Genomic DNA, 25407 nt, shown 5'->3' with positions numbered 1-25407 from the left:
CAAAATTATCAAGTATACTGACTTGTGGAATCTTTAAAGGGTTGAAAATATAGTTATCTGCCTTGGATTCAAGTGTAAGGAGAAGGTACATAAAAGTGTTACTTTTTATCCAACTTACTTTGACAAACAAGGCCACGTTCAATTGGCCACATGAAAAATGATGTGCATATTTCACAAGCTGTTGGAATATTGATAATTGTTAAAAGAAAACAATGTCCTGCATAAATTATTGGATCTTCCATCTTTCGCTTCTTTTCTTTTTTCCTCTTAGCTTTGCTAGGCTTTTCTTCAAGATGATTCAGATTCATAAACTCATTCATAAATCCTCTGAATGCATTTACTCCCATTGTCACTGGAAAATCCTCCTTAGTATTTTCTTGGTTACAGACAGTTTGCATTATCTGAAACAAATGAAAAATTTTTTTTTAAAAACATGGGCATCTACAGTATGGAACTCCTTGATATATACAGAATACTTTTTTTTTTTTACGAAAAATAAGAATGCTCATAATACATTAGAATTCTGCTCCATAGTCTGGTCAGGATATAAAGCAAGGTCAGAACTGAGCACCTTTTTCAAAACTCGATAAATGCAAAAAAAAAAATTTTAGGAAACACATTTTTTTAAATATCATGTCAAAAATACTAATTACATAAATGAGAAAATTTAATATTTCCTTGCCTTTTGTAGGCACAATTCCAATTACATGTTTAATTATTCTAAAATATTCATTGTTTATTTCAGAATGGAGAGACAAAGGTACCCAGTTTGATAAATGAAAAAAAGGAAGTTAATAGATTTGTTAATATACACATCCAAATTGATTTTTTAGCTCATTTTTTTTCTTCAACATTAATTACACAGGAAGTTACATTTACTATTTCATTCATAGCTGTAATTTTCACCAAATGTAGTGTACATTTTCCAGAACAAAGTTTAGTCGTCAGTTGTAAATATGATTTTTATTATGCTTTACTGGTTTCGTATATATTTTCCAGAATAAAGTTCCGTCATCAGTTGCAAATATATTTTTTATTATGATTTACTGGTTTTGACAAATTAATTTGTCATCATCTGAAGCTCTGTGCTGGTTTAGTAGATGTGGTATCTTCTTTGTAGAAGCATAATGCCATGATATGTCCAGAAGTGGACATATGCTTTTATATATGTTCCTTGCTGCTATCACAACAGTGTGAGACAAACACTGATGTGATTCAGTTACCGTAAATTGTCAACCTGTGTTTACAATCATCACACACAACAGTCATTGTCTAGGAAGAAACGTGAGAGCAATAAAGTAGCAGTGGCCGTACAATGCTTATGACACCACGGTGACATTCACTCAATTGGAATCTGTTAAATAAGACAGACTATTTGTAGACTTCGTCTTTTCCAATGAACTGTTCAACTCCAGTTATCCAAACTCTGGCTACGTGCACTATTGTCCTTCCCTCCATGAAGCTAGTGTAAGTGCAGCATGAACATTACTGGGATGACGAGCCACCGTTGCCAGGTGATAACTAGTAGTCACAGTCTGTGTGTTGTGGACATGCTGACTGTGTGCGTTGTTTTGATTGTGAGAGCCTTTAGTCATTCATAATGCCTTCCGGAAGAAAAATTGTTGTGTTATCATTAGCATACAAATTAAAAATTACAGAGCAATCAGATAAAGGAGTTACAGGTAAACAGTTGAGTGAGATGTACGGTGTTGGTCAAGCAACAATTTCAGCCCTTAAAGGAGCAAACCTACACTTTTAAACTTTGCGTTATGCTTGGAAACAAAGATGGAAGTTTTCAAGAAAAACAAACAAAAATTTAGAAGACGCTGTTCTCCAGTTGTTTTTGCAACAACATTGTACGGGAAACCCAATTTCAGATCCAATTCTTTAAGAAATTTTAAGTGCAGGCCTGGTGTCCGTGAATTAGATATAAGTCACAAGAAGTTAACAGCTGACTCCAAAGCTGCAGAAGATTCTACTGAAAAATTTAAAGCTGTAGAAGACTCCTACCAACCTGAGTTTTTGTACAATGGTCATAAACCACTCATTTGAAAAGCTCTACCTAGAACCAATTTAGCATCTAAAATGGACTGTAGTGCTACAGGACATAGAGTCAGAAAAGAATGTGTTACGGTACTTACCTGTGTGAACTCTACGGGAAGCCATAAAAAAAACCTTCGGTTGATAGTGAAGTCAAAAGCCCAAGAGCATTTCAAAATGCGAAAAAACTCCCTCTCTTTTATAAAAACCAACCCAAGGCTCGGATGACTGCAGCATTGTATACAAAGTGGTACAATGAAATTTTCATCCATGAAGTTAAAAAGCAACAAAAATCTCTTGGAAAAGGAGACAGTAAAGTGCTTTTGATTGTTGATAATGCACCAACTCATCTCACTGCAGAATTACTAGAAAGAGGGGATGGCCAGTTTACATAACTCTTTCTGCCATCAAATGTTACAAGCTTATTGCAACCACGGGACCAGTCTGTTATCGAATACATGAAACACCATTACAGAAACAAAATTTAAGGAAACTTTGGGTAGAGAGCAAAAATGAAGGAGGTGTCTTGAGTACCCACAAAAAAGAAAAAAAGAAAAAATTTGAAAGATTGCGCTTACATGGTGGCGGAAGCTCAGAGCTTGGTTAGTCACATTTAAACGTGCAGCTGACGCTGAAAGGCGTATCAACTGAAGAAGAGAAGGAAAAGGAGAAAAAGCAAAAAGAAGCTCAAGGAAAGGAATTGGAAGAGACAGGAGATGATGAGGATGACATGTCACTTGAGGAATTAAGAGACATTCTTTGAAACTTCCTGGATGTTCAGAAGTTAGTGCTTAAGTTAGAGCATAATAGATGGTGTATGATTTGTCAGACCATGGGGTTTCAAATTCTAAATGGCGAACTTATTGAAAGTGTCAAGAAGAAAGTGTCAAGCAAGAAGATGACCTTAATGTCAAACTTGAAGCAGACACAGGACAATCAGCTAGTGAAGTGTTTGCTGGCCTTGAAACTGCGTTAGAGTGGACGAGCATCAGCCCAAGTGTGACAACATGCAACTTCCCACTGTCAAGTGGAGGCATGATTTGGCTGCCCAAAAACCGACGAAGACAGTCAAACAGCTTACTTTGAGCAAGATGTTCAGCAGGAATGACTTTCAGCACCTGTACTCAACAGTTCGCTACGTACCATTTATGTAAAGCTGTTGCATTTTCATTTCAATTCACTAAAACTGTTTTTCTTTAAAAATATTTTTTCTCCCATTTTCAACATACAGTACTGTACATACAGTACATAATTACTGTAATTAAGATACATCGGCCCTTTTTTTGAAAAACATGCAATTATCCAAATTTCTGATTAACCGAATGGGTTCGAACTAAATCAAATAATTGTAGTTCTACTGTTATTGTGATGTTCCAAATGACAAAATAGGTTTGTAACAAACAATTATTATATAAAAGAGCACAACACACGATACTTTGTGATTCTTGAGTTTCTCCTGGCGTATTTGATAATCAAAATATCCACGGGTGTACTGCCGGTCTATAGTGCCCGTTGGACACTATAGACCGGCAGTACACCCGTGGATATTTTGACACGATACTTTGTTTGACACAAGTATCATATTTATTTTGATAACTGGCTTTTGGACTTGTGCTCTGAACATCCAGCAGTAACTGCAGCACTCAAAGAAACGAAGTTTAATCAGAAGAGGTTGGCAAACGTGCCAAAACAATAATGTGAGCAAGACTGAATAAAGGAAGTATTTGGTCCTGATCAGAATTTACTGCGCCACCCAATATCACGGTTAAGAATAAGTGGAGCATTGCAAGCTCATTCTTAAGACTGTATAGAGCACAATTCAAACTCAATACTTCATGTTGAAGCATTGTTCACAGTAAAATTTAATCGATACTCTAATACTGTTATACAGGGTGGTCCATTGACTGTGACTGGGCCAAATATCTCACGAAATAAGCATCAAACAAAAACACTACAAAGAACGAAACTTGTCTATCTTGAAGGGGGAAACCAGACGGCGCTATGGTTTGCCCACTAGGTGGCGCTGCCATAGGTCAAATGGATATCAACTGCTTTTTTTAAAAAAATAGGAACCCCCATTTTTTATACATATTCATGTAGTACGTAAAGAAATGTGAATGTTTTAGTTGGACCACTTTTTTCACTTTGTGATAGATGGCGCTGTAATAGTCACAAGCATATGGCTCACAATTTTAGACACACAATTGGTAACAGGTAGGTTTTTAAAATTAAAATACAAAATGTAGGTACATTTGAACATTTTATTTTGGTTGTTCCAATGTGACACATGTACCTATGTGAACTGATCATTTCTGAGAACACACAATGTTACTGTGTGATTACCTGTAAATAAAATACCACATTAATGCAATAAATGGTCAAAATGTCTGTCAACCTCAATGCATTTGGCAATACGTATACTGACATTCCTCTCAACAGTGAGTAGTTCGTCTTCCGTAATGTTCGCACATGCACTGACAATGTTCTGACGCATGTTGTCAGGCGTTGTCAGTGGATCACGCTAGCAAATATCCTTCAACATTCCCCACAGAAAGAAATCCAAGGACGTCAGATCCAGTGAACGTGCAGGCCATGGTATGGTGCTTTCACAACCAATCCACCTGTCATGAAATATGCTAATCAATACCGCTTCAACCGCACGCGAACTATGTGCCGGACATCCATCATGTTGGAAGTACATCGCCATTCTATCATGCAGTGAAACATCTTGTAGTACATTGGTAGAAAATTACGTAGGAAACCAGCATACATTGCACCATTTAGATTGCCATCGATAAAATGGGGAGCAATTATCCTTCCTCCCATAATGCCGCACCATACATTAACCCGCCAAGGTCTCTGATGTTCCACTTATCGCAGTCATCGTTGATTTTCCGTTGCCCAATAGAGCGTATTATGCCGGTTTACGTTACTGCTGTTGGTGAATGATGCTTGGTCGCTAAACAGAACACGTGCAAAAAATCTGTCATCGTCCCGTAATTTCACTTGTGCCCAGTGGCAGAACTGTACACAACGTTCAAAGTCGTTGCCATGCAATTCCTTGTGCATGGAAATATGGTAAAGGTGCAATCAATGTTGATGTAGCATTCTCAACATCGACATTTTTGAGATTCCCAATTCTCGTGCAAATTTGTCTGCTAATGATGTGCAGATTAGCCACGACAGCAGCTAAAACACCTACTTGGGCATCATCAATTGTTGCAGGTCATGGTTGACATTTCACATGTGGCTGAACACTTCCTGTTTCCTTGAATAATGTAACTATCCGGCGAATGGTCCGGACACTTGGATGATGTCGTCCATGATACCGAGCAGCACACACAGCACACGCCCGTTGGGAATTTTGATCACAATAGCCATACATCAACACGATATTGACCTTTTCCGCAATTGGTAAACGGTCCATGTTAACACGGGTAATGTATCACAAAGCAAATACCGTCCGCACTGGCGGAATGTAACGTGATACCATGTACTTATATGTTTGTTACTATTAAGCATCATCTATCACAAAGCGAAAAAAGTGGTCCACCTAAAACATTCATATTTCTTTACATACTACACGAAAATGTAAGAAAAAATGAGGGTTCCTATTTTTAAAAATGCAGTTGATATCCGTTTGACCTACGGCAGCGCGATCTAGTAGGCCAACCATAGCGCCATCTGGTTCCCCCCTTCAAGCTAGTCGAGTTTCGTTCTTTGTAGCTTTTCTTTTGATGTTTATTTTGTGAGACATTTGGCCTGGTCACTGTCAATGGACCACCCTGTATCTGGAGTGGTGCCAACATTTAGAACCATTTTCTGTGGGTAATTTATTTCAAGTGGGCTTGCCTAAGAAGTAGCTGTGTAAATACTCAAACACGTACAAATTGTGAGACTAGTGCTACAGCAATCTCCGAAAGCTCTTTCAGGTAATAAACTGTTGAACTCTGAATTTCAAACAAGAATCTTAGAAGAATTCCAACAGTAGGTCCATACTTTCATCATTTTAAAATTCAAACTGTGCAACAATTACTACTAACTCATCTAAGGGAAGCAGGGGAACTGTGTTTTCAAATTATTGGAAACAAGGTAAAACACAAACCCAATTTGTTCTTAGACAAAGCCCATTTCCTCTCTATGTGGTGTTTGAAAGCAATATTTTAAACACCATGCTCAAGAAAACCTATGATTATTGTGCCAGGCACCTTTACACAACAAAGTTACAACATGGTATGGACTTCCTTGTAAATGGAACTCTCCTCTTATTGGTCTGTGACTGCATAGAACAATATGGCATTCTGGGTCCACATGGAAACAAACGCGGTTTGTTTATTTAATTCAAATGGCTCTGAGCACTATGGGACTTACCATCTGAGGTCATCAGTCCCCTAGACTTAGAACTACTTAAACCTAACTAGCCTAAGGACATCACACACATTATGTCCAAGGCAGGATTCGAAACTGCGACTGTAGCAGCCATGTGGTTCTGGACTGAAGCGCCTAGAACCGCTCAGCCACCTTATTTAATTCTCCAAACTAGTTTTGGAAAAATATCACCTTTATCAGTGAGTTTTTTATTCTAAAACAAGAAAAATGATCATCATTAGGTAATTACTTTAGTGATATCACACTATGAAAAAACATTCCAGATGTCTGGAACCGGACAGTACACGTTACTATATGTTTTTTCACAATGTAATGTAAATATGATGTTAATTTTTCATTTTTTGGAAGAAAGGCTGTATTGCCTGAAACTAGTTTGGGGAATTGAATAAACAAACAGATTCTTCATTAACACAGACCCAAAATCCTACATTATGGTTTGGACTTCAGAAGATGGCAACTGATACTCTTACACATTACGCAGAGAAATATTCAGAGAAGAATGAAGACCATCTCACTGATGTGTTAAAAAAGTAACTATTATACAAAATACTTTTAGGCAAGCTTCAAAAAAGAGAGAGAGAGAGAATTGAAATAACCATAATTAAAAATTTTAATTGTGTTAAATTACCATTATTAAAAGCTTAAATTGTGTTGTCAATTCCGCTGCACTCTGCATCTCAATATATACTTTGACTTGAATGTACCATTGACTACATCTAATGTATTTGAAAATCTAGGCAGTGGAAGTTATGCAACTATTCTAGTTTCATTGAGTATTTCATATTGAGAACAAACTATTGTCTATTTGCTATCAGAGATCTACCATTGTTCAGTATTTCTAATCCTTTACCCAAACTATGAGAAATATTAATACAGATAAGATTTTGCAACACCTTTAGATGTGGCGTACAGAGGAATTTTTCCAATCAAAAAGAAATGAATTGTCAAAAATTAAATGAAAGCAAGCACAAGTAGAAAACATGTACTTACCATACAGTAGAAGACTGAGAGGTAACCTATCACTTTGGAGAAAGTGTTTTGATAACCCCCCCCCCCCTCTCTCTCTCTCTCTCTCTCTCTCTCTCTCTCTCTCTCTCTCTCTCTCTCTCTCTCTCTCTGACCAAAAGGCTAGTTGTGATCTTGAGTAAGCATCTTGTTCTTTTAGTAAGGAAACTTTTATTTTGCTGCAAATTGTGCACAAAATTGTTTCTTTTGTGCATGTCATTAGAGCGAAAAGGGGGCACAGCATATCTGCAAGCCAGGGGGGATGAGCACCTGGACTCGTGTGCCTTGAGACACTGGTTCATCAGAGCAGTTATACCATGAAAATGCCGTACCACCTAGGAGATTTGCTGTAGACCATGGAACCTCACCGGGCATGACAATGGTCACGATGTCACTTGTCAAGGGAAACCCAGAGAGGATATACACAACACAAAACACGAAGGCTAATATGTGTTGTGAACTTTGTTAAAGTCGTATGCTGTAGTAAAATCTAACATGTAATGTAGATAACAGAGGTGAACTACATGTACAATAAAGGAGCAGCATGTGATTATTTAGTTGTAACTGATGTTTGCATCTTTGAGAAAGGAGTCTGCAGCCTCAAGATATAGATAATGGTACGTGTGAGACATTCCACTCCTGTACACTTTGAAACAGGACATCTGGATGGGTCTGTGCCAGCAAAATGAAAAAAAATTACACTAAGGAAAAGAAATAAGTTTTATTTCTTCCAATGCATGGCAGTGTGAGACAGCAACCACTGGTAATAATATGAAGGAGCAAACAGTCTTGATTGCTACTTACTTTATTTTATTTTATTTGTCCTCCAATGACACATTTTGCCTTATACAAGGTATCTTCAGATTGGCTGGCAAGGTATGCTGTTAATCAAATACGATGCAGTGCATACAAATGTCCCAGCAGGAAACCACCATTGTCAGAAGTTCAAAAATACATTGTGCAGTGCCCACTGTGTTTCACGAAAATATTGGATTCCTGCTGTCAACCATCCTTCCGAGTTCTTGGTTTAAACTGTATTTCTAACATTGAGACTGCTTTCCCATATGACATGTCCCTTTGCTTGCTCAGCACCCCTTGATTCAGTACCATTCCCCATTCGAAGTCAGCCTACACATGACAAGGCATACTGAAGAAGGTTTTACACTATTTCGCTTATATGCATTACATCTTACAGCTCTGTCCTCACTAAGCAGTCACTCGAACAATATTTAAGGTTAATATTTGTGACTCTTCCCATTTAAGTGGTGTAATTTTTATCACTAAGTATTTAGTTGAACTGACAGTCTTCAGTTGCATGTGATTTATCATGTAAGCGAAATTCAACAGATTCCTTTAAGTCACGTCATTGACCTCGCGCTTTTCATTATTTAAGGCTAATTTCCAATTTTTACAGCATACAGGTATTTTGCCTAAATCATTTTGCAATTGGTTTTGATCTTCTGAAGACTGTACTGGACAGCAAATGTCAGCATCATCCAAAAACAGTCTAAGATAGCTGTTAAAAGTTTCTTCTAAATTATTTGTATAGATTAGGAACTGCAGAGGACATTATAACACTCCTTGGAGAAAGTTTTACACAATGACTTTCTATCAGTTATCTTGAATTGTGGCCTTTCTGACAGGAAATCACAAGCCCAGTCACACCATTACGTCAGTACTCCATGGTAATGCAAGTTGATTAGAAGCCGCTTGTGAGAAATGGTATAAACAGCCTTCTGTAAAACTTCACCAATCTTGAGGATTTAACTTTCGTTTAAATTTACCATGCTTTTTTGTTGCTTTGCATCACTGTTCTAACCCGATTTGTGTCCCATGGGGGTATCAATTCCATCTCTTAATATTAGTTAGTATATAAATTTCCCAAATGCAGTAGACACTATTACTTTGAATTTTGGCCACATCTGGTCTACAGTTACATAGCGGATTCAGAAGGGATGGAGACTCTCTCAGCGAAAATGTATCTGCTTGTGAAACATATATACTTCCTTTATTTTTGGTGAGTTTGGACATTGCAGTATTCAGTTCTGCTACAATGACCTTGTCGTCACTAATCCCTGCTCTTTATTTGCTTGGAATTATTTGTTCCTATGAAGTCAAGTATGTTTCCACAACCATTTACACTTCAAGTGAGCTCCTGAACCAACTGCTCCAAGTAATTTTTGGGGAAAGCAATTGCAACAATTTCAGATGATGAAACTTCCTGGCAGATTAAAACTGTGTACTGGACTGAGACTCGAACTCGGGACCTTTGCCTTTCACGGACAAGTGCTCTACCATCTGAGTTACACAAGCACGACTCACGCCCCATCCTCACAGCTTTACTTCTGCCAGTACCTCATCTCCTACCTTCCACCAGAATACTTGCCTGTGAAAGGCAAAGGTCCCGACCGAGTTCGAAGTCACGGTCCTGCACACAGTTTTAATCTTCCAGGAAGTTTCATATCAGTGCACACTCCGCTGCAGAGCGAAAATCTCATTCTGGAATTTCAGATGATGTTTTATACCTATGACCAGTTTTGGACATTATTTTTGCCACTATATTGAGCGTAGAATGAAGTCACCACCAACTACAATTGTATGAGTAAAAAATGTATTTGAGATGATACTCAGGTTTTCTTTGAATGTTTCAGCAATTGTATCCTCTGTGTCAGGGACTTGGATCATTTTTGAACAGCTTTAGGTCATTTACAAAAATTCTGTCTGAACTTATCTGAGGTTTCAGCACCTATAACAATTTGAATTCCAGTGTTTTCTATTAGCATTTGGAGCTCTTGTTATATCCCAACACAGCTATGACAATTTACTACTATAATACCTGTGGTTCCCAGGTATAACCCTGTCCTGTATTTGACTTATACCCTTCAAGAATGAATTCCTTCTGATTCTTCCCCAACACCATCTAACCTAGAAAACCACCCAGTCCACTCCAAACAGCCCCCACTAACAGTGTATCTGCCTCCTGTGAGTAACAAATGCCTGACCTATTGGGAGGAACCCAAAGCCCCACCACCTTATGGTGCAACTCAAGGAATCTGCTGCCAACATGGTCGCAGAATTGTCTGAGCCTCTAACCCTCCACTCAGCTCTGTACCAAAGGTCCGCAATCCAACTTGCCCATGATGCTATTAATGGTGAGCCATGCTTTCATCTTGCAAGCAAGGCTGGCAGTGTTCACCTTCAGATGTCTGCCAGAAAGCAGAGAGAACCCACTTCCAACCCCAAAGCAACACACTTCAGTAGTACAGACATGAGCTACCACCTCAGGGTTGCCACAAATTTGCTCAAGTCAAATTTCCTGATATTTCCCTTATTTCCACAAAAGTTTTAGCAGTTTCCCTTGACAAATTTTGAGATCTCAAGGGTAGTAAACAAATAAGTTGACACAAAAATGTAAGGATTTCTGTATTTCTAAATGTGTGAGCAAAAAATCTTAAGTACTAACATCAACATCTCATGTAATGAATTGCTTTTAGATGGAGAAAGCAAGCCAAATGGTATACACATTTCATTCAGACCACTGATGTTATATATTTCAATAAAGCGAAACCCATTTGGTGACAAAAATATGCATTTTGTTGGAGTCGCAAGACAGATTTAAAATACTTTCACTGCTTTCAGAAACAGCCTCAGAAAAACGTAGGCCTCTTCAAAGAAATGTATAAGGTGGGGAAGATCTGTGAAAACCAACACTGTAGGTGACCGTGAATAAAGTGTTGTTTCTACTATGTTCATTATTGTAGGTTATTACCCACTGTGTTATGTCTAATATTTTACAGGTATTGTGTGATTTTTCTTTCAAGAAATACAGGAGCGCATAGTGTACAAACTGCCAAAATGTACCAGAATAAATAAAATATCTATAAAACACCGCACTGTACAATGTACTTGTGACAAGACAGTCGCAATTCCTGAAATCCATTGCCCGTGGTCTCTGGCCTGCCGAGAAGCACCAAAGTCCTGGGCCCATGGATAAACCATGAAAAACCACAGCAGTATGCCACACACACAGACAGACCCAGCCTGTAGACAGATCGGTGACGCTAGATCTGACAGGCAGGACATGAACGTTAGTGGGAAACTATGGGCTTCACATCGGCAAGTCCAATCCATTAGAAATACCCCCAGAAATGACCTGTGGTTTTGGCCCATCATGAAAGTCCACTCGTGTGGACAGTTATTAACATGTCACAGACACCATGTTGATGAAATGAGACCGTAGTGATCACCCACGCAACAGTTAACTTGTGCAAATACTTTGAGAATCAATACGAAAGGGGATAGGTAGCAACTCACCGTAAAGATGATCACTGAGCCACATCCCGTGTCTGGCTATCCTGATTTAGGTTTTCCGAGATTTCCCTAAAATCACTCCAGGCAAATGCCGGGATGGTTCCTTTCAAAGGGCACGGCCGGCTTCCTTCCCCCATCCGATGAGACTGATGACCTCGCTGTCTGGTCTCCTTCCCCAAACCAACCAACCAACCGAGCCACAGACAGGCACACAGAAAAGACAATCACACTCTCACAACTAAATTTTTGGCCATAGCCTTTGTCAGAAAACGAGGGCAGTCACACATTCGCGCAATCACTCAGAGACAACTCATGCACAAATGACCATTGTCTACAGCCACTGTATCAACAAGTTCTGTGAATCACACCCAAACAAACTACTCGTCACGCCGTCCTGCCTCTCATCAACAGCTGCTAGGTTAGCAGCAAGTAGTGATGGCAGCACTGATTGCAAGCTGAGGGGAGAGGTGGGAAGGGGAGCAGCAGTGAGAACGAGAGAATCGGGAAGCAGTGTACTTACTCAGCTGTGCCCAGCCAGCAACAAAGCACGACACCTCAGTAAACAAACAATTTCATGCTACTGAGACAAAAATTAGATTCTTGCAGTTTTTTTTCTTTTTTTCCCTTTCTTTTTACAAATTTCCCTGATATGTTTGAAATTCCCTGATTTCCAGAACTTGTGGCAACCCTGCAACTGCAGTTGGCTACACCCTGTGGTCTTCATGGCATCCGGAAACACTCGTTCCACATCTGGGAGGACTCCTCCCAGTATGCACACTGGACTTCCTCCCCTCCTTGGCAACCAAATCCCTAAGGGCCCTCTTAATTACCTAACACTGGGGCTCCTAACTAGCAGTACACACACCCTCCATAAATGCCCAGATGCTGCAAATCAAGAGGCTTCCTCTGCATCTGGCTCAGGATCTTTATCAGCCACAGACAGCACCTGAAACCTGTTTGTCAGACGAAACAAAGAAATCTTTCAACCAGCCCCTGAGGAGTCTTTCACACCTGCCACACCATCAAACAAACCTCGCTTGACCACAGGTGGGGGGTCAATTTCACTGCGGGCAGTAACTGAGGTGGCTACAGTAGTGTAACAATCAGGGGACACATGGGGTGTGCTGGACAATCTCTGGATCCCTGTGTCCAGCCCCCACAGTGATGTCTTGACAACAGCCTCAAGCTGTGTGACTGAAGCAAATACCATCTGAAGCTGTGAGCGAAGGGTCACCAGCTCAGCCTGCATTCGAACACAGCACTGACAGTCCCTATCCACACTAAAGACGGCAGAATTATACATTAAATTATTACAAATACACAGTTGGTCATCAGAATGGCGATTTATGTGGTTTCCCTGTATTACTAAAGAACGTGCTGAGACGATAGGCTAACAGATTATAATATCCTTCCCCTGTTCTTCTCCAACCAGTACCTAACCTTCGTGACAACGACATTAGGCTTCTTCCTGGCATCCTAAAAGATAAGGTACCTCACTAACTTCAGCTACATATAAAATCTCACCTTAAGCTCAAATGTTAATAGCACTTGTGTTACAATAAAATAAAAATGAAGAAGAAATTATTTGAAGCTATACTCACATGGAGAAAATTAGCAATCAGATCCTTATACTGAATATTGAATGCCTTATCACCCTGTTTATTTGCAACACTGTATGTAGCCACGAGGTTATCCTTGAATTCTCGAAGTGCTTGCTTGAAGACTCTGTCCACCTCACTTGGTTTCTCGCCTTCTTCACTCTCGATCTTAAAGATCTGTATAACAAGTACATCAATCAGAAAAAGTACTACACAATTGTTATAAATACAAACACCTTTTCAAAAGAAGAGGGCGGCACAAACATATGGGATGGTTATTCAGATTCAACATTTGCTTTCTCCTTTGGCTTTACAAAGGAGTAACCCAATAAAACATACTCATGGTTCATTACACACTTCCATCTCTGACACATTCATCAAACATACATGCAACCCATTTCCACATGATCATACCTTACTCCGTATAACAAGATTTTAGAAAATAAAATTATGCAGAGTAATTTCAAAATACCATCTTTTATATATAAGTTTTGTTTTTGGGGGGGGGGGGGGGGGGGGACTTTGAACTACGTGGTAAGCAACCGCAACATTACCAAAATATGTGAAAAGCCACAGAAACTCGTTCACAGCAGGTTGCACATGCAACTAATTGTTTAATTGATTTTGCCCATAATTCAATGAAATTTGTCTTATAACTAAAAATACACTAAAAATTCAGCTGTAACTTGAATAAAACAACTTTGTATTAACAGATCACGTAGGTGAACAGGAACAGAAATGTTGCTGGCATGTTACAAGTCACACTCGAGTCAGTTTTGCATGTTGCTGCATGACAGTTAACACTCGACCAGCTGCAAAGTTATTTTAATTGAAATACACAGTTCAGGATGCACAATAAGTGTGTGTGTGTGTGTGTGTGTGTGTGTGTGTGTGTGTGTGTGTGGGTGGGTGGGGGGTGTCAGTCTTCTGGCTTAGTACAAAACGTATTCAATTCAAGGGTAGTCTGTATTGGAGCACTTCCTATTCTCCTCATATATCAGCAATGTGTGGAAGCAGGCATGTGATACAGAGAGACTATAGAGAAAAATGCTCCAAAGTTACAACTTAACGTGAACCACCACAATGTGGAAGGACCCCACTTCGTCAACAATGGAGTTTACTCTGGCTCCCACTGCACACACACTTTCTAGGATGATGTGTGGAGACTGATGCAAAAGCTACTGATGCCTACAGTATTCACCATATCACGCTACTCATTTTTAATTCCTGAAGTCCAACAGTCATATCCCTCCAATCAAATGATGTTTAGGAACACAGATGTCTTAATCCCACACTCCAGCTTCATTAATTTCAGTATAAATGTAATACTGCTGGCCTACACTTCTCCCACGACAGCTCTTTCCACGTTACCATTTTTCAAGATTGGTTTTTAAGTTGACACTGACAGTAATACTGTTGACCAAGAGGTTTGAATTTGTGAAATACCAAAATAATTTGGACTTGGACTCATGAAACAGGTCACTTAACCACAGCAATATCAATGCATTTTCAAAAATATATTTTATGACTACCATACTTACACACAAATACAATAATACAAATTTCATTAATTGCTGTCAGCTTTCATTAACAACATATTTTCAAAAAGTGACACTGATGTGTAAGTACAGCCCAGAACTTGAAAATGTATTTTAATGCTGGCATGTTCAAATTTTAACTTACCTGGGCCACATTAGAAGAAAATTATTTATTGGCCACACGTAATATACCATAATAAAGTTTATCAATAACCATTGATGGGGAGGGGGGCGGGGGGTTTGGACACAAAGGAAAAGCATGAGATGGACCAATAAGATAAGAGCATCTCGCGGTGGAAGTTCGAAACTGAAAATATTCAATTTATCATAACCTTGCATGAACTAAATTTTATGTAACTTCTTGGGCCCCACCGATACTTGCTTTGGGTCACGGGTCGAACATTCCAGTTTTAATGCTATTGTTGACTGAAAATGACATTTGATGTTAAACCTCAGTCAGGCTTGAATTTTTGAATCAAGTTTAACTGAAATATTTAAAACAGTCACAGAAAATGGTAGAATTTTTTTTTCTTTCTTTTTTTTCCAAAAGCTCTGAAATGTATTACAAAAAATGTGCGTAAAATATCTCAAACTCTCCCACCCTGGCTGATATTGATAGAGTTAAATCAGGAAAAATAATAATGAGCATTTATTCCTCCAGGGATTTCATATGTGCCCATGCACATGTGCAACCCCCCCCCCCCCCCACACACACACACACACACACAAACACACACACACGTGTTGCTACATCACGCATGCACGAGTGAGCAAGTGTGTATACACACACAGCTGAATACAATGTGGCAGAACTGCAGTTCTAGAGCTTCATTGGCTTGAGGTGTTTTGTCAGATGAAGCAGGAGAGGGGAGAAAGAAAGCCAAATAGTGAAGAGAGGGGTGTGAAAGGGTGGCTGGTGGCTACTGGCTGGTAGGAAGGCAGCAGGTGTGGTTGTCAACTGTGATGAGTAGGGATCTCAGAGGTAACTGGATGGGGATGGTTTGAATCATTAATACTTTAGGTTAGGCTAAGGCAACTGGTTGGAGACGTTGGTCAACCTGAGCTTTCCAACATTTCCAAACCCACCGCCTCATTTCTTATACATCTAACAAATTACATCTTCAAACATAATTACTTCTCCTTTGAGGGGAAGCTGCACAAACAAACCTGTAGCATGGCCATGGGCACCCATATGACACCCTCCTATGCAAATCTGTTTATGGGCCATCTAGACAAAACCTTTCTAAACCACAAAAAAATCCCAAACCTCTTGTCTGGTACAGGATTGCCAATGATATATTCATGATCTTGGCCCAGGGCCCGGAAGTCAGAGCATTGTGTTAAATCTAGATGAGTGACAAGTCTTTTCTTATCATTCGATATCCAGTGGTTCGGTATTACCCACTTTCAATCAGACAAGCACTTGCGAGTATGTTGTAAGAGGTGTAAGAGCTATTCCAAGTGTCTAACAAAATAGGCAGTTAGCTACATCACAAACCAGTCTGAAGCCTACAGAAAAGCATCATTCTTGCATACACAACAATTTCACAGTCTGCGTGCATCCGTGTAGCTATGCAAATCACAGAAGTGCTGTGTCATCAGGTGAGGTAGTGTCCATCAAAGTCAACTACTACTGCCAAGCTGTGCAAAGTATGTTTCCCCTCTCTCTTGCACCCCACTGGCCTGTGAAGCCATGTCAGGCAAACACTTTCAGTGCTCTACGAGGCTTCCTACCCTCATTCCTTCATAGCCTCATTATCTCTCTCCCATTTGTTTCACCTGGCCATCGTCAAAACTTGGTATCTTCCTGGATGTCAACCTCCGATTGCTCTACATACGTCAATATAAAGCCCACTAACCATCAACAGCAATAAATTGTGATAGTTGTCATCCCTTCCACACCAAACGCCACTCCCATACTGTCTTGACCACATGTGGAAGGCACGTCTGAAGTGTCAAAAATTCCTTTGTCCAGTGTGCTAAAGACCTCATTAAGGCCTTCACAAACAGGCACTATCCCCAAAATATAATAAACAATTTCCCACGTAATATTCTCAAACACACGTAACCAACCCAACAATCATAAGAACCACCTGCAATCCCATCATAAAACAATCAACAGAGCTTTGACTGCTTAACATCAAGATCAGAAATAAGGAACACCCTATCCACAATCCTTCTCAATGCTCCCAGAGGTATTACACTGCCTTGACAATCTATGTTTTATCCTGGTCCATCCTTCTGCCTTCTCTGCCTCGTGATGGCTGGGTGTTGTGAGATGTCCTTAGGTTAGTTAGGTTTAAGTAGTTCTAAGTTCTAGGGGACTAATGACCATAGATGTTGTTTAAGTAGTTCTAAGTTTAGGGGACTAATGACCATAGATGTTAAGTCCCATAGTGGTCAGAGCCATTTGAACCATTTTATCCTTCTGCCACACCTACCCACCCCATGCCAAGTGGGTTGTATCCCGGTGGAACACCCAAGTGCAAAACCTGTCCAATATGCCCACCAACTACTTCATCCTTCCCTTCCATAACAGGCTTATCCTATCTCATTAAAATCCAGGACGTCCCTGAAAGCAAACAACTCTGCTGCAATTTCTGCACCCAGCATTTTATATTGTCCTGACCACTAACCAGCTGTATACCTGAACGAATGACCACTATCAAACTGTTGCCAAGAGAAGAATTGACAGACGACCACCCAGTAGAGGAAAACATTGTTGAGCACAATGTATCCATTTCAGTGTCTACTTCACAACTCATGCCATCAGAATCGCCCCCCAAGTGTCTCTGAACTACACACACAGGAGTTGTCCTTATAGCACATCACTCTATCACAACCTGCCTGGCCTCAATCTCAATTACCCCATGCCTCACATCCACCTTTACTCTGTCCCAAGACACTACATTCATGCCTTCTGCATCACACCCACTGGCCCACAGTCTCCCCTTCCTCTATTCTCTCACCTCCTGCCAACCCACTTCACCATGTAATCACCACTGTGCATTGCATGAATTCACTGTTGCTGATGCGCACACCATGTTCTTATTCCACGCACCTGCTGCCTCCCTCCCAGCTGTCAGTTACCTTTTTTTCATTTTTTTTTATTTTTTTTAATGTTGTACCAAGATTTCAACTAACATGTATGCTTACTTGTGAAGAATGGACAGAAATTCCTCTTTTTCTACTTGCCAACAGTTCATAAGTGTTTCTCAAAGAAACAGTGGAAGAATTCTGCAAACTATTACTTTTCTGTTCTTTAGCTTGTTAGCCTTTAAGTAATCTGTTTAATGTTTCATGACTGAAAACTCTGTTGCTATATTACAAAAAACCTTTTGGTCAAAGATATTTTTGTCGGTGTCAACTTAAAAGACCAATCAAGAAAAACTATATGACATTTCCTGAAGAAAGACCTCAATTATCTCAAAGGTTTTTGAATAACACCTTACATTAGGGTCATAGTTCAACATCTGGCTTTATTAGCCAAAAGAATAACTTCTCACTGTTCCTGAAATCACACATTATGTCCTGCATTTAATATCCCTGCCAACGGAGGATATCAAAAGCGGATCAGAGGCATTACAACTCATGAGTGAGGAGTGCAGACGGCAGGTCACCTAGGCTGAACCACTGACAACAATGGCTTAAGCAACATGCCCGGCTCATTCTTGTACAGCAAGCCATATGAGAAAACACTTTTTACACCTAGCTGCTTTAAATATACTGACCATACTATAAACCTGGACTTTCTGGATACTGTTACTGATATTCTTGCTGCTGTCTGCTCATAGTGAACTTTACTTTGCTTACAGACTGCACGTTTATTAAGGACACAGATACTTTAGATGGCAACATGGACTTACCCTATCATGTTTTTGATGGTACATTCTCAACCACTGTCAGTGATATGGACCCCAAGTTTATGGAACTTTAGAAGCAAGAGCTGCCTGAGCGACAGTCTGCAGCTCAAAAGGCTGCTCTCCAGCAGCTTGTGGCACAACGCCACCCACATCAGTCAGTGGTCGAAGCTTCGTCCCCACTGCTGTTTGCTCCCTTGAATGAATCTTACGAGAGCTGGGAAGTCTACTTCTGATGTTTTGAACTATACTGTTACAAGCTTAACATTTCCAGTGAGCAGCAATATTATTTACTTTTGTCTACCAGTAGTTGTTTTACGAAGTTGGGCAGAAATTGCAACCCTAATGGTTTGTCTTTTGAGGACCACTGTGCTCTGTTAAATGAATACTACAGTCAGGAGACACACCTTGTTGCAGCTACACTGCAATTTATTAACTGTCATAAATAACATGGACAGTCTTGCTCAGCATGGGCAGCAGACATGCAGAGCCTCACACACAAGTGCAGTTTCACTTGTCATAACTGTAATGAGAAAGTGCACATCCATACAGTTCACAGGACCTCTTACAGAGGCTGCCTCGGTCAGCCCCCTGGTGCGCTCTGGTGAGTTACCAAATAAACAGCATTATTTACACAATTGCAAACAAGTGCTCAGTTTATTCTTTACACTGTATTAATGTTGCCTGGTCAATGTGTTCAAAGCTGTGCACACACTGGATTTTACATGTTGCTCTATAAAGTACTATGTTCCATAAATCATGTTTGTTCTTGCTATAAAGAACTTGGTGACCAGAGAAGGTTACGCTTGAAGGTCTCTTGGGCATGCAGCAGGATTGACTGGTGTTTGTAGAACGAACTTTCGATGGTGTAAGGTGCCATCATCATCAGGTTACTCTTGTTGACTGACGTCCTAGGCCGACGGGTGGTGTGGTATATATACCTGTCGCCTCTCCCCTCCACTGACTGCGTGTATGGACTGAGGGATGTGCAGGCCGCTGTGGTGGGGGAAGCTTGGGCTGACGAGATGACTGATGGGCGTCAGTACGCATGCCGCCTTCGGTGGGTGTGGTGCCCCGTTTCCGCTGGTCCTGCAGAACTTTTATTCCTGGATTCCATGCTTGGCTAAGTTGCAATCCACTGTCCCTGTTAATAAGGTTCTCGTGCAGTCGGATTTCAATTGCTTCCTTGTATACACAGTCCCAAAAATGGGATGTGTTGTGGAGGACTTCTGTGTTCTCGTATTTCATACGATGATTTGTCTCGAGGCAATGTTCTGTGATTGCAGATTTTGTAGGCTGTTGGAGATTGGTGTGCCGTTTGTGTTCAGTACACCTTTCCTCTATCGTGCGAATGGTTTGCCCCAAATATGCTTTCCCACATTTGTACGGTATGAAATAAACTCCAGATTTCCGGAGTCCTAAATCGTCCTTCACTGTCCCTACAAGGGACTTGATCTTTGGCGGCGGGCGGTAGATGCATTTGATGTTATGATGTCTTAGAATCCTGCCTTTTTTTTCCAGATACATTGCCGTGTATGGTATGTAGGCTGTCGCTTTCGGTGGATCATCTTGAAGGCATGTCAAATTTGGCAGTCACGTCAGTCAACAGGAGTAACCTGATGCTAATCGCACACTACGCCGTCGAAAATTCGTTCTACAACGACCAGTCAACCCAGCTGCATGCCCGAGAGACCTTTAAGCATCTCCTTTGCTGGGGAAATCTATGAACACACATGAGAGAAGGTTACGTTTTCTCCACATGTTAGTGTCAGTGCTAAGTCATCTGACAAACATCTCGATGGAGGAAATGCTCCAACATATCATTGCCCAGCAGCAAGCTTTCACAGAACAGCAGCAGGCTCTCACTACCACTCTCAGTCATGTGGCATCTGCGTGTTCATGGCAGGTTACTCTTCCATCAGTGCAATTGTCGTCCTTTCCGGCATATGATGAATCCGCAGAAGATTGGGACTCCTACAAAACACGGTTACACCAATATTCCAGTTTTTTTAGTGTGGGCAATGCAAACCTGGGTCGGGCTTTCTTTCTTTCCTTGCTTTTGCCGCACATTTGTCAGTTGTTATGCCAACTTGTGCTTTTGTAAGACCAGTCAGCTTATCATTTGAGGAAGTGTGTAAGCTCCTCTCAACCTATTACCGAGATAGAATGCATTTCACTGTGATGCATGTAGGATTTTACGTTGTCAGAAACATCCAAACCAAGCTCACAAAGCTTGGGCTGCAGAATTACATGGGTTGACCTGTCATCATAACTTTGCCACTAGTACCCCTCACAAATCCAGTGCTGATCACATGGTGGCTAATATTATTTGTCTGGCCCCAGACAGGGAAGTATGCGAAAAAGCACTTCAGTGTGAGAATCCAACATTTACAGATGTACTCAAGATAGCACAATCCTATGAAATGTCACAGGTCATAGGCAATCAGACTGCTGAGTGCAAGGAGGTATCAGAAGTTGTTCAGTCAACCCAATGGGCAAACTGCAAGTGTTCAGGATGACGGGCAAGCCATTGCAGCAGTACAACCTTCAACTCAACATCGTATGGGTCTGTGTCAGTTACAGCCACAACAGCAACAGGCTGTGTCATAGCAGCAGGCACGTGCCCCTTTCTGTCTTGCTGGTGCTGCTTCATCCAACACGAGTGCGCTGTGTGCCCTTAAGTGTGAGGCAGTTTGCAACAAGCACTAAAAGAAAGGCCACACTGCATCAGTGTTTAACTCCTCTTCGAACATGGTGGACACATAAGTACCAATAGAAATAAACTGTATCTCTATAATAATTGTTAACTTAAAAATTGTTTATTGTCTTGCGTGTGTTTTATAAATCACTAGAAGTGGACACAGGAGATGCAGTGACTTTAGTGAATGCACAAACGTATGTGGCCTTGGGCTTCCCCTCACACAGGTTTCATGAACGTTAGATACAATAAACATTAGATTACGAACCTGAGTCAGTTCTCTGCTCCTGTCTCTTAAAAACGTGTTGTTTGCCCTTTCACCTTCCTTGTTGTGGATCATTCCCATACTGCAGACACATTCAGGTTAGACGTTTTTTTCCATCACCAATCACGGAAATTGTGTGTCAGATCAAGTTCTATATCAGCAACTGGAGTTCCTCTGCTCTGAGTTTTTGTCTCTGTTTCCCCTAGGCTAAGTTGTGCTACTGCAGGGTATATACGTGGACATGGAAAATACATTCCTGGATTTTTCCTGGATTTTCAGGTTAAAACAATTTTTCCATGTTAAGTGAAAATATATTTTCCCTCGGAACTCCAAAGCTTATCAATCCTTTGAATGGTTATGGTTTTATTACAGGCATAGAATTTCCCGGCACTTTGATAAAACAAACTCAGGGAAATAGACATGTTTTGGAAATATCTTTGATGTGGACAGTGGAAATTGAAATGTCCTGTGGTGTCTCTCCTGCTCCCAGTCAGCCAGTTTGACAGCCTGCCCATCTTTAAAAAAATTACCACAATAAACAGCAAATGGGATTATTTGTAATCGGGAGAACAAGAACTCTTCAGAAAATTTGCACTCTTTTTAACTCCTATTAGTTAATGACTTGCTGTTTTGTGTGACATAAAATTAAATATACGATACACAGTGACATAAAATTAAATATATGATACACAGTGACATAAAATTAAATATAGGATACACAAAGACAAGGGACAAGAAAGAAGTACACATTTCTTCATCCTTAGCTCTTAGGATTTTTTTCTCTCTATCTTGCTAGAGCTTTACATGGCATGCTTTCTTTTCTGCGAAAGAATCTATTACCTCGTCAAAGTTCATCACGATTTGCTACATGAAAAATCAAAATGTCGTTATCTAATACTGAAAAAGCTGTTAATACAAATAATACGCAAGACTGGCGTGGTTTCTCAATTTGATTACGTCTATTTTGTCACTGTCTGCTAGATAAAACAAAATAGCCTTTCTAATATTGCAGCAATTTTGTACCACACACCAAACAAATGAAACTGTTTTGGCACAAATGGTCATTTTTATAACAGGACAGAATATAATTCAAGAAGTACCAATATCATATGCCTACTAGGCCTACTACAAACAAAAAGCTTTACGTTAGAAAATAGTTTCACATTTCATTCATACGCACCAGTTTCTCAAGTATGAGATTGAAAAGTAGTATTACAAACTTTTTATATAATTTTGTAATCGTCTTATTCTGCCATAATTTGTGTGATGTCCCCGTTTCTTCTCGTTCTCACAAACAATCTTTTCATTAATTGTGTAGCAATGCACGACATTGTTAAAATTTGTTCGCCGATTAACTTCACTAACCCTGCCAGAATCACAGATTTAGTTACCCTGTGATTATTCTCCGATTAGGCAATGTTACATGTTCATACAACACTTTTCCATGTTAATTCCAGAATAGAATTTAAGTGACTATTAGAAGGTGATTGTACAACTGGTCCTTACTAGTGTAGCAATCTGGCCAAAAAGTTTCTGTCAAAATTTCATTTTCTTGGGTACACTGAGAAGTTAATACGTAATCTTTCTCACCTCTTATTCCTGTTAGTCGTTTATTTCCCCACTCCGGTAGCCTGAATCTATGGATTTCGCTAGTAATTAGAACAACACTGATCATTCGCAGACCCAGTCAACCATATAATCAGACAGCGATTGGCATTCATCTGTTCAGTTTTACTTTGCTCAGCTCGTATAGCCCTGTTCCCTTTTGTCTAAGGAAAGATTATTTGTAGATGCCAAGTCCTGACAGACACATCAGGTACACTATGCACACATTCAAAAATCAACTTATGATTCATTCAGAAATCAACTTAAAATGTGTCCAAAAATATTCCAAAACCAACAAGGATGTGTTAAAAAACCATATGAATAATCCATAGACCAACGTGCGCTGGATGCCAGGCGCTTTGTGAAACAAGTTTTTTTTCCCTCAAGACTACGAATTTGGCGCCCCCTTTTCCCGGTAGCATACAGCTGCTTGCTGCGACTGCTTGCACAGCCAACAGCCACATTCCTAGAGCCAGAAGCAAGAGAATCTACTACTCAAACAAGACTCAACTGCACATGCGCATGAGCCCGCTGGTACCTGCTAAAACAAATCTAATGTAAACAGTTGTGACTTCATGCTCATTGAAGGCAATTTGTTGTTATGAAGCGTTGCATAGTCTTCCTAAAGCCTTTGACACTTTTTGCTGTTGGCAGATGCTTGCATGAGCACTGTGTGTCGTTGTTGTATATGGTGCATTTCCTTTGCAATTCAAGTTATTTTCTCTCTCATTTATGTTTTATTGTTGAAGTATTATCCTGCAGTAGCGGGATACAGCAATATCCTTTGTTAGAGTATCAGTTCTTACCAGTAAAAATTACAAAAACTTAACTGAAAACCAATACAATGAAAAATTCCCAGAATTCTAAAAAATTCCCAGATTTTTCCCAATTTTCTCCCAGATGAAAAAATTCCTGGGTTTTTCCCAGATCTCCCGGGTCGTACACACCATGTATTGGTCTTCAGGCCCACATTACCATGTGAAAGAGTCCACACACACTTTTTTTTGTGCGACAGGTGCCTGTTGTGTTGTTGCTTGACTCTGTTCAGGCTAAAATATACTGTTTGATGTCGCTTAATGTCATTCAGACTATTTCTTTCAGAGTATGGGTTACATCACAGGTCATCGTTAAGATGCCATCGGGTATGCTTTGCCTCTGAGGCAACTTCAGTGAAAGGATCAACACACAGTCCATGATAAATACACATCTTTTGCCCCGCCCTGAGAGTTGCTCACAAAATTGTCAGACAGCCACCACTTTTCCAAGATTGATCTGTCAGAAGTGACCCATATACAAGGGTCGTCCACAAAGTAAGTTCCATTTCTATTTCTATTCGCGCAAGTGCTACGATCGCAGTTCCAAGCAAGTGCGGCAGTTACTCTGACTAAAGGAGAATAAATGTTCGACATTTTCAGATTGTTGCTGCTGACATGTGCTTTGTAGTCCTTCTTTATAATGTCAGCCTTAATTGAAAATGCCGCCACGTGTGAAATCAGACCTGTGATTCGTTTTCTAAATGCAAAGAAAGTTAAGCCAAAGGGAATTCATCGGCAAATCTGCGAGGTTTAGGGACAAAATGTCACGAGTGATTCAATGGTTAGAAGATGGGTCAGACTGTTCAATGAAGGATGTGATGAAGTGCATGGCGAAGAACGAAGTGTACGTCTGCCTGCGGTTACTGATGAACTGGTTCACACAATTGAAGAGAAGATTAAGCAGAACTGTAAGTTTAAACTTAGTGCCCCTGCTATGGAAGTTCCGCAAATCTCACTATCACTAATTCATGAAATTTTTACTAAAAAACTGAAATTTCGAAAACTTTACTCACATTGGGTACCCAAAATTCTTACTGAACAACACAAAAAACAACGGATGGGCAGTGCACTTCAGTTTTTGACACGCTCAGATAGTCACGGGGTTTGAAACTTTGGTAACGTATGACACCCCTGAAACAAAACAGCAATCACTGGATTGGAGGCACACTTCGTCCTCAACTAAGGTTGATTTCTTACCACGAGGCCAAACAATCAATACACATGGTTACTGCAAGACCATTAACAAATTGCACCATGCAGTGCAGAACAAGCACCAAAGATTA

The 25407-nt window shown here is 40.2% G+C and overlaps 1 protein-coding gene across 4 annotated transcripts in view; it reads right to left on the bottom strand.

The window, feature by feature from the left end:
* LOC126281172 (unconventional myosin-IXAa-like) overlaps positions 1–25407 on the bottom strand; it is a 312562-nt gene that overhangs the window by 52376 nt on the left and 234779 nt on the right. For all 4 annotated transcript variants that reach the window (XM_049979854.1, XM_049979856.1, XM_049979857.1 and 1 more), the window contains 2 exons: positions 13347–13520; positions 119–401 (listed from right to left, as the gene is read on the bottom strand). In XM_049979854.1, the coding sequence (XP_049835811.1) occupies positions 119–401; positions 13347–13520 (457 nt within the window). The remainder of the gene's footprint in view (positions 1–118; positions 402–13346; positions 13521–25407) is intronic.

Source organism: Schistocerca gregaria, chromosome 7 (genome assembly GCF_023897955.1).
Source record: "Schistocerca gregaria isolate iqSchGreg1 chromosome 7, iqSchGreg1.2, whole genome shotgun sequence".
Lineage (NCBI taxonomy): Eukaryota > Metazoa > Arthropoda > Insecta > Orthoptera > Acrididae > Schistocerca > Schistocerca gregaria.
Note: the sequence above shows the minus strand (reverse complement) of the source record. Positions and strands in the feature narration are given on the sequence as shown.